Source organism: Nematolebias whitei, chromosome 11, assembly GCF_014905685.2.
Source record: "Nematolebias whitei isolate Nwh7 chromosome 11, NemWhi1, whole genome shotgun sequence".
In the NCBI taxonomy this organism is placed as follows: Eukaryota; Metazoa; Chordata; class Actinopteri; order Cyprinodontiformes; family Rivulidae; genus Nematolebias; species Nematolebias whitei.
In genome coordinates, this window is record NC_056508.1 from 16,046,610 (window position 1) to 16,057,113 (window position 10,504).

General features: G+C 40.6%; 1 protein-coding gene across 1 annotated transcript in view; it reads right to left on the reverse strand.

The window, feature by feature from the left end:
• The window catches only part of nol4la (nucleolar protein 4-like a), a 16,361-nt gene extending 6,162 nt beyond the window's left edge, over positions 1 to 10,199 (reverse strand). Inside the window, exons 1-3 of the mRNA XM_037683926.1 lie at positions 10,049 to 10,199; positions 6,744 to 6,855; positions 1,551 to 1,660 (exon numbers count right to left, since the gene is read on the reverse strand). Of these exons, the coding sequence (XP_037539854.1) occupies positions 1,551 to 1,660; positions 6,744 to 6,855; positions 10,049 to 10,120 (294 nt within the window). The 5' untranslated portion in view covers positions 10,121 to 10,199. The remainder of the gene's footprint in view (positions 1 to 1,550; positions 1,661 to 6,743; positions 6,856 to 10,048) is intronic.
• Between the last annotated feature and the right edge of the window lie 305 nt (positions 10,200 to 10,504).

Sequence of the window (10,504 nt, forward strand, 5' to 3'; positions counted from 1 at the left end):
ATGTGTGTGTGTGTGTATATACATATCTGCATGTTAGCCTTTTTAAAAGTAGGAATCAGAGCGGGACAGCAGGAGTCTCTGTTATGTTTGTTGGAGCTCTGCTATTTTTATCTCTGTTACGTGGAGACCCTGAAGATGCTTGTTGTAGCGTAACAAACCATGAGCACAACACTGGACTCAGGATTAGCCAAAAAAAAAACATGAATATTCTCACAAACTACTCAGAGGCTGACCCCAGCTTCAGACTCAGAGCAAAAAATAACAAAAACAAAATCAGAGCTTAGTATTTAAGTTTAGCACCAAAGTTGTGCATTTATGGCGTCATGTGTCATCTCATTCAGTCACTACGCTGTGATCAGAGCAGAAATGCATGTTGTCGACTCACACGGACACACAAACAGGCCCAAAGCCCTGGGACTATCTGTCCCTTTGTTAGGGGTTTGAGGAGGACCATGGTGATAAGTGACGGCTCTAAGGGGCACCAAGTGAGTCGTGCACGATTAAAGAGTGCCTCTAATGGCAACGCTTTCCAAAGAGGAGGCAACAATAATGTCTGGGCTTCACACAAAAGTAAAGTGAAGTAAAGGGGGTAACTTTGGATGTAGGCTGAGGTGAAGAAATAAATAAAGTAGACGATGCGTCACTTAAACAAAGTCAAAAGCTTTTTGATGCTCATATTTTTGTGTAAGTGTAGAGGAATATTTGAGCAACTAAAGTATAAAAACACTTAAATAATGAATTAACTTATTGAGCTTTGTGTTTGAAGACTTTCAGGTCTTAGTGAGCAGCTCATAGTTAAACATGATACAATTATTCTTAGGTTAAAACGTGCATTAATCATTCCTCCTGACCCTGTTTCTGTTTTGCTCTCTAACATCCTGAAGAGCATCTCTGCGAATATGTTTGATAAAAACAGAATGATAAACATGTTCATATTTCAGCGTTGCTTCCATAAAACTCCCAGTTGTGGCGAACTGCACGCAGGCAGCTGAGAAGTGAAGCTGCAACAGACTAAACAAACATTCCCATCATGTGATTCCCCCAACATGACAAACCTGCAGCGTTTTCCACCATCTGCAGCTCCAAAACAGCAGAAAACACAGAAGAAACCCTCTCTGAGCTGCATTATTCAACTATTAGTCCCATTTATTACGAGTTTGTTCATTTGTACTCACCCACAAATCCCCGTGTGGGTCATTGTTCCAGATAATCCCAATTATTCCGAATGAGGCCTACATGAACTGGACCAAGTAGCGCTCTTGCGGTTTTTGAGCATTTCTCTGGCAGCGACACATGGGAGTGGTTTTACACATGACGTGTCTCGTACAAAAGCTTTCCTAATCCTCACTTCACTCTGCTCCTCCTCCCAGCAGGAAGAGGACTCTGCTTGTTTCATAATGAATTAAAAGTTGGATGAAGGATGCCCAGAGTCTCCTGCAGGCTCACGAGGAAATATTCTGAAGAGGTGTGCTCTCAGTGCAAACACAACCCGAGCTGAGTAGGAAGATTTGAACATATGGTCAAATATCCAGTGTCAGACACACACTCACCCTCTCCGTGGCGGTCATGCACTGCAGCTTCATCTGCTTCAGGTAGGTGGCAGTCAGAGGCATGTTGTAATCAATGAGGTCTGGGACCAGGGAGGTGGGACGGTCGTTTTCTGACAATTACATGGAACAAATCACATACGAACATTTCAATAAAACCAGTTTACAACAATCAGTTATTTTAATCCTAACCTTGATGAAATGTTTTGATGTTGTGCCATTCTTTACTTTATCGATTTCACAACAAAACTCACCTTTTGTTGACAGTCGCACAAAAGATTTAAATGATTTCATGAGATTTGGCACATTAAAGAAAATCAGAGAACTGGTATGTAAATCTTATTGTTTAAACAAAAACCCATAAAAACAGACAATTCAGACATTTTAAACTGCAAAGGCTCAGAAACACAACTGAAACAATAACAACTAGAGCAGAGTTTACTAGTTATCTAGTACCGTAATTCCCAGTCTATAGAGCGCACCTGAGTATAAGTCATGCACACACAAAAAGAAAATATATATATATACATAAATATATATATATATATATAAATAAATTTTGTACATATATAAGCCGCTGGTGTTCACATTGTAACATGAGTGGCAGCACACAGCTACAGAGACAGATGTACAGTTCGTGTTGTAGATCAAGAATCAACCACCGGATGGCATTTTATACTATGTCTTACTGTTCAACACACACAGACAGATTGAACCCCACAGGTCTTCATGATAACTACCTCCCTCACTCATGGTTACTCTTTTGAATGGCCTAATATAAACTGGCATGGACATTTTCTCATAAATCAAAGTGGGGCCCAGCAGAAAATGTTTGGGAACCACTGGGCAAGAGCAAAGCAGCTAACGAACTGAAACATGGCAACTCACTAGTGGAGGTGAACTACTTAGAGTTGCAGTCAGGATTGTATGTTGTTTATGCTCACACTCCGCTGATCAGCGTGTTAAAGTTAGATTTTTTTAATCCTCACAACACTAACCACATAAGTGATCCATCCCAGTAAACAAAATTTTCAGACATAGAAGAAACAAGCCCACCATCCCCTATGTTGTTGAAATATTGGAACTTATAGCAACCCATAGTTCCAAGATCCCAGTTTTGTTCAGCTCTCCTTGATTCTTATTTTGCATGCTTTATTTCCTTTAAAATTACTCATTAGCTTATACACCCCTTGTCCATTTGTGTGTGTATAAAATCAGTGGCGTTATTCACCACTTTTTAACTTAGTACACATAAGAACAATGTAGTTTGTCAATTTGGTTGACATTAGAAATGCATGCTGTAAGATTTATTTCATGTTATCCCCATTAAATAAGTTACAAATTAGTTAAATACTTAAATGGGCACCAGAAGTCACCAGATGAGTAGTCCAGTCTACCTCATCCTCCTGTAGTCTACTTCATCGGTCTACCTCATCCTCCTAGAGGTTGACCTCACCTTGCCCTCCAGAGGGCTCCTTTGGACTTTGTATAGAATAACCTTGATTTTTTTCCCCTCTTTTTCCCTTCCTTGGAAAGTATCCCTTTGACTTTTTGGATCTACCTCAACGTCCGTTGGAATACACCAGATGTAGGGACACTGTTGGTTACGATTCACCAACCATGGAACTGCATTGTAAATAGCAAGTGAGGGGAATGTAGTATCATATATCAGACAGCTAGGCTCTGAGACTCTTAAAACTTAAGACTTCCAGAAATCCTCCCTATTCTTTTATCAACATGAGACATTTCAAATCATTCCTTTGTTTCAACTCACCCCAGTCTCTGGAAAGTATCAAGAAAGACAATCCTATCAGTCTCTGGTTTCCTCTAAGGACATTACAAAAGTGGCATATTTAGTTTATTTATCAGGACATTAGGAACGTTTTACAACTTAGGACTTCCTCTAGAGAAACTTTACCATGACCATAAAATTTTTATGACCCAAAACTTTATTAGGATACTTTCTGAAGACTAAAGAACAGTTCTTTAATTATTTCCTTTGTGTAGTGAAAGTTATTTTATCTTTATATATCAGGAATGTAACTTAAGATAATGTTGTCTCTTAGTCATAAAACTTTGAGGCTAAAACAGGTTCTAAAAATAAATTTCCTTTTTAGAGGATGTCATTTTGATTGGATGAAGTGCTTTCAAACATACCCCCCCCCCCCCCTTTAAGTTTAAAACAAGTCACACTTATGTTTAATATGAGTTGGAGGAGTTAAAAAGAAAGAGAAAAGATGAGTTAAGATAAGATATCCTGATGCATGCTCAATTAAGATAAGAGTTTAAACCCAATAATGGTCAGTCAGTTCATCTGGACAGTTTCTTTTTTGTGGAAAGATGCTTCGCCCTCTATCCGGAGGGCTTCATCAGTCTGAGTCCCAAGTAAAGAGTACACTTCTTAGTGTTTAACACAAAGGAGTGTACTCCTTAGTGGGGAAAACAGTTTACTTGGATCTCCTCAGACTGATGTTCTGTGTTTTGCAGTTTAAAAAAGTAAAATTATTTTAGAGGAAATAATGATCCCAGTATCTTCTGCTTGTTTGTATTAGAAGAGATTAAGCCCAGTTTCTAAATATGGAAACATCTAAACTACTATTGAGGGTTCGATTCCACCAGCAGTCACATGCCGAAGTGTCCCTGGGCAAGACACTGAACCCCTCATTGCCTCCGATGTGTGTCCCATCGGTGTATGATTCTTATCTAAAAGCACTGATTAGTCTTTGTAGAGATTTAGTAGAGTGCTGTATGAATGGGTAAATGAGGGCAAAGGTTGTAAAGAGCTTTGAGTATCTTGATAAGATAGAAAAGCGCGATATATGTACAGTCCATATACCATTTAAAATTAAATACAGTAATGTTAATTGTAAAGAGGACTACAGAAATTGCATTTTACAGTATGAATGCTTATTGCTGAAGAACTTGCTGAAAAACAGCTGAAATTAGCTAAAAATACATGCTAAATTGTATCTGAAATGGAAGAATAAGCCGAAATAAGCAGAAGAAAAGAGAAAGAACACATATTTGTTGAATTAGATTTAAATAAGCATAAATTAGCATAAAAATTAGGAAATTAGCTAAAAGATAGCTTAAATTTGCAAAAAGTAACTGAAAATTAGCTGAAAAGGCAGAAAGAACTTAAACTACCAGAAGGAAGTGGAAGGAGCTGAAATTAGCACAAAAAAGGTGGAATTAGATTTTAAAAAGTTAAAACTAGCATAAAACTGCTAAATAGTAGCTGAAATATCAGATAAAGCTTAAACTAGCAGCTGAAAAGAGCATAACAAGCTTAAATTACCATAAAGAAGTTCATTAGGTTGAAAGTAGCAAAAATTACCATGAAAAACTTGAATTTATCTGAAAACAGCTGACATTAGGGAGAAAAACATGCTAAAAAGGTAGCAGAACAGGTTTTAGCAGAACTGGCAGTAAAAAGCAGAAAGAACATGTTTGCCCAATTAGGCTGAAAGAAGCAGAGATGAGCACAAAAAAATGGAAATTATCTGAAAAAGCTGAAAAAAAAACACAAAAAAAAAACAGCTGAAAAGTCGCTGGAAAGGCAGAGAGAAGATTAAACTTCCAGAAGGAAGTGGAGAGAGTACATTTTTGCTGAAATGGACTGGAAAAAAATGGAAAATAATGCAAAAAATGTGAAATATTAGCTGACAAAGCTGAAGCTAAAATTAGCATTAAAAACAGCTAAATAGTAGCTGAAAATTGCAGAAATAAGTTGAACGGATAATAACATGCTGAAATTAGCAGAAAGAAGTTAGAAGAAGAAAAAATGTAGTTAGAAGAAAGAATCTGAAAGGAGCACAAAACAGCTGGAAAAACAGCTGAAATTTGCTGAATGAAGCTGAAAAAATGTTTAAATTTGCACAAAGAAGCTGAAAGAAGCAGAACCAGAACAAAATGTGAAAGGAGCAGTAAAAGGCTGTAAACAGGTCTAAAGATTTGAAGGATGTAAAATGAGCTCAATTCATTTTCTATGAGAAAGAAAAATGGCAGAAAAGGCTAAATATTTCAAGAAGCGAAAGTTTTTCCTCATTTGCTCTGGAATGAAGTGCATGTTTCCTCTCCCTGTTCTCCTCCTGCTTTATGTAACGTGGTCATAAATGTGCTTGCTGGCAGAGATTTTTTGATGTTTTAAATCATGTCCTGTTAGGACAAGGTGTGAAGAGATCTTTTTTTTGTAATGCCACTATCCTTTCCTCGTGGCTTTGTTCCTTTTTCGATCTAAAAATCGTATTCTGAAAAGGATAAAAAGGCCGTGCTATCATAGCAGCCGCATGCACTCCGCCCATCTTTTGGACGACAGTACGGACATGTTCTCCTTGTATCTCAGTGCAATGATAATAAAGCTGATTCTGATTCTGAATACCAAAAGTCAAACCAGGATTGCCCTGAAAGAGCTGACCGTTTTGATCTATGATCTGTTGAAATAACTTGAAAACTGCAGGATGAGAATTGCTCCGAGAAACGTACGGAATTGGGATAGAAATCAGAATACTGAATGCTTAAAAGCATTCACACAATAAAAATGAAACCATAACAAAGTATGAGTCTGTAATATCTGAACTGTCCACATCAGGTTATTGTATCGCTTCATCATATTTGTGAAAGCACCAGTGTAAAGTGGTGAAGCAGTTAATATTTATATTGACTGCACTTTATTTATTGTTTTATAGTTTCACACAGCTCCGCACCAAACTCTGACATTCTCACACAATACTCTGCTCATGACAGAATCTCTGAATATTCAAGCTTCGGCTGCTTGTTAACAAAAGCTGCCTGCAGTGTCCACATCCACCAGCAGAGGAAGTCTGGGACCAGGTTGGAGGCCTGGACCGTCCCAGAGAGCCAGTCCTCTGGAGTCTTTGTTACGTCATGTCAGTGATGGACGGACGTTTCATTTAAAGGAGCTCCATTCAAAAACTATCCAAACACATTGCTTCATTTTAGTGTTTGACAGGATGATAGAAAATCACATTTTCAGACATTTTAAGTCAGTAAAAGGAATATTTCTTTGTGTTATCCGGTAAACAGCTGTTGTAGAGAGAAAGATGGATCCATCGCATCTGCTGCAACATTTAAGGAACTCTTTCGATGTTGTTAAAAGCGAAGAAGCAAAGATTTAACAACGAGCCAGGCTTGATGTGAGAAACAGTTAATGAGAGGTCACACGTGCACGTTTACCTTTGAACTCTGCTGTGCTGGGGTTAATGTGCATCCTCTTCTGACACTCTCCACAGCTCATTAGGAACCGAGTCACCGCCTCTCTGGGCAGGAAGGCATAGGTCTCAGCGATCTATGCCAAGAGAGAGAGCAGACAAGGTTAGAGCAGCAGATCTGCTGAACATTTTGGGTTTTATTTGGATTTTTCATGTGTGAGAGCTCAGGGTCACATTTATGTGTTATTGTTTTTATTTATGTGATGTTATTTTTATTTATTAAAGATTTATTTATAGTTATCTCAGGTTGACATGAGGAGGACCCCTCTACGGGTACCCCTCCCTTCAGGAGACTTTCGGACTTTAGGCTTTTGGATTGAAATGTTTCTCCTCCTGCTTCCTCAGGTGCAGCCAGCTCACATTTACACCTCCCTCCCTGTTTGTCTCTCCCCCCCACCTCCTTCCCTGTTTGTCTCCCCCCCCCCCCCCCCCTCCCTTTTTTGCCCCCCCCCCCCCCCCAACACCACCATGCCACCATCCCCTCATCACTCCCTCTGGCGTTTCCCTTTAAACTGCGACCTTCACGTGACCATGGGGAGGCGGGGTGCCCACCATCCCGTTCGTCCGCCAACCCCCTCCCTCCCTCCTCGTGGCCCCTTGAGGCAGCTAAGAGGGAAAGGCCACCCAGAGGAGCGTGCACGTCCCAGAAGGCCACAGTGACAGCTCCATATTATGCCCTGCCCCGACGATGCTGCCTCCTCAGAAGTGTTCGCAGTATGAGATGTGACAGGACATCTACAGGGCAGGAGGGTGAGTGGGTGGGGGGACCAAAGTCCTTCTGAACAACCCTGACACTGCATCTGGATCTCTTCAGCTGAAAATAAAGCCTCACTTTTTGTCAGGACAACACACACAACCTGAAACCCATAGATGTAACACAATGGGCTGCCTTTGGTCCAGTCTTTGGTCCTGTCTTTGATCCAGTCTTTGGTCTAGTCTTTGATCCAGTCTTTGGTTTGGTCTTTGGTTCAGTCATTAGTCTAGTCTTTGGTTCAGTCTTTGGTTCAGTCTTTGATCCAGTCTTTGGTCTAGTCTTTGATCCAGTATTTGGTCCAGTCTTTGGTTTAGTCTTTGGTTCAGTCATTAGTCTAGTCTTTGGTTCAGTCTTTGGTCTAGTCTTTGATTCAGTCTTTGATCCAGTCTTTGGTTTAGTCTTAAGTTCAGTCATTAGTCTAGTCTTTGGTGCAGTCTTGTGTCCAGTCTTTGGCCCTGTATTTGGCCCAGTCTTTGGGCCAGTCTTTTATACAGTCTTTGGTCCAGTCTTTGGTTTAGTCTTTGGTTCAGTCATTAGTCTAGTCTTTGGTCCAGTATCTGGCCCAGACTTTGGCCCAGTCTTTGGTCCAGCTTTTGGTCCAGTGTTTGGTTGAGACCTTGGTCCAGTCTTTGGTTGAATCTTTGGTCCTACCTTTGGTCCAGTCTTTGGTCCAATCATTGATCCAGTCTTTGGTTCAGTCTTTGGTCCCATCTTAAGTCCAATCTTTGGTCCAATTTTTGGTTCAATCTTCGGTCCAGCCTTTGGTCCAGTCTTTGGTTCAGCCTTTGGTCTAGTCATTGGTCCAGTCTTTGATCCAGTCTTTGGTCCAATCTTTGGTCCAATCTTTGGTCCAGTCTTTGGTTCAATCTTTGGTCCAGCCTTTTGTCCAGTCTTTGGTTCAGACTTTAGTCCAGCCTTTGGTCTGATCTTTGGTTCAGTCTTTTGCCCATTCTCTGGTCCAATCTGTGGTCCAGTCACTGGTCCAGACTTTGGCACAGTCTGTGGTACAGTCTTTGGTCCAGATTTTGGTCCGGCCTTCGGTCCAGCCTTGATTCTATTTTGGCCCAGTTTTTGTTTCAGTTTTTGGCCCAGTCTTTGGTCCAGTTATAGACGAGACAGAAATCAAGAAAGCCTCTAATTTGTGTCTCACTGAGACTGTGACCAGTGATTACTAAATCTTTATACTTTGTACTCCAAAAAGTATTTCCATATCATACATTTACTATAATAATTACTCCAGAAAGCACATTTATTTCTTCTGCCATGCTTTGCATCTTGGTTGTATATTACCGATAACAGCCATGTTTTGTGACCTGAGTTGACTTAGGTTGTTTTCACACCTGATAGTCCGGTAGACTTGGTTCGGTCGGGGACCAATATTCATGACATTTTGTTTACATTTGAGCTGGTGTGTTTGCATTCACACTGCACTGTGCAGTCGAGTCAACCTGTTGAACCAACCTATTCCCCCGCTCGCCTGTGGTGGTGCTGCACCAAGAACTACTGAAAGAAACACAAAAACCTCTGAAGACACGTCTTCTTCTGGAAATAAAAATAAAAACGGAGTGGCATCAAGTTTTAGCAGTTTTAGGAGTTATATTTTGTCATTTTTCAAAAATGGACTCAGTATGAGCAGAAGATGAGACAGAAGACCATGGAGAATATTGTTTTTCACACAAGGCAGCTGATGGCTCCATATGAGGTCAGAGAAATGCATGTTTGTTTACCCTGCGGAGCGGGGCTCGGTCTGTTTACATTCACACTGTACTCAAACCGTGCTGGAGTTCTCTTCTACCGGACCGAGACCTAGGTTTTAGCCCGGGCCAGAGTACGCCTTTTTGTTCCGTGACAGAGTTTGATGGCGCATTCACACCTCCCCAAACGAAATGGGCTTTCTAGGAAAACGAGCTAGAGTTCGATTAAAGCGGACTAAACAGGGCTGGTGTGAATGCACCCTTAGGCTCATCTTCAGCTCATTTTTTAAACACATAGTTAAACCAGTTTGAAGCTAAGGAGTGCTGAACTCCAGGCTGAGAAGGCTGCAAAGACCTCAAAAGACAAACGTTTCACAGAAAATTACTACTTTTTTTTTAAATTTTGACTAATGTTGAAACTCTTCTCTAATTCAAAGTATAAAAGATGTTTCTGGACCTTTGGTGCATTTAAACTTTTACACAACCGACTTCTGTCCTGCTTTATTGATCCTTTTGAATACACATAAATATGTTCCAAGAATCTGGCTCATGATTACAGAGATTTAGTGTCAACATTTTGTTCATCCAAAACAATGTTCAAATATCTAGTAAACTCATTCAATATCCTGCTGCCTTTCCTGACTGTTTGCACATTATTTTCTCTGGTTTGTTGTTTTACAAAGTAGATGCTGCATCTGCAGCCACCTGCGACTGGATGGATCCAGCCTCATGCACACTGAGGGTGAGACAGGTTGTTTTAGGGTTAACCCTTACTCTGTCAGCATGAATCAGGAGGACCCTCACCTGACAAACTTTACTCACCGCCTTGTAGGTCTTCTTCTGGCCGGCGTGTTTGGGTGCTCTGCCTGGATCAGCGCCCATCTCCACGTGCATGGCGTAGATGATGTCGAAGAAGTCCTCGACTACAGCCACACGCTTCAAAGACGAATTGTCCTGGGCCGAGCCCCCGTCCGAACACTGAAACACAGACAAGCACTCAGTTCAGTTCATGGCAAGACCTCAGGCTGTGTGTGTCCTTTAAGATCGTGAACACACAGAGGTCATAAGTTCATGTGACTGTAAGATAAGCTAGAACTTTATCGATCCAGCAAGAAAATTTTTAATGACTGAAATTGTAAATGGAAATAAGATAGTGAGCACACAGAGGTCATAGGTCATGTGAGTGTGATGTTAAAACATGATGTGGTGAGTCCACCATCCTGCAGTGATGTGTTTCTCCTGGCTGGATGTATCCTTTAAGATCGTGAACACAGAGAT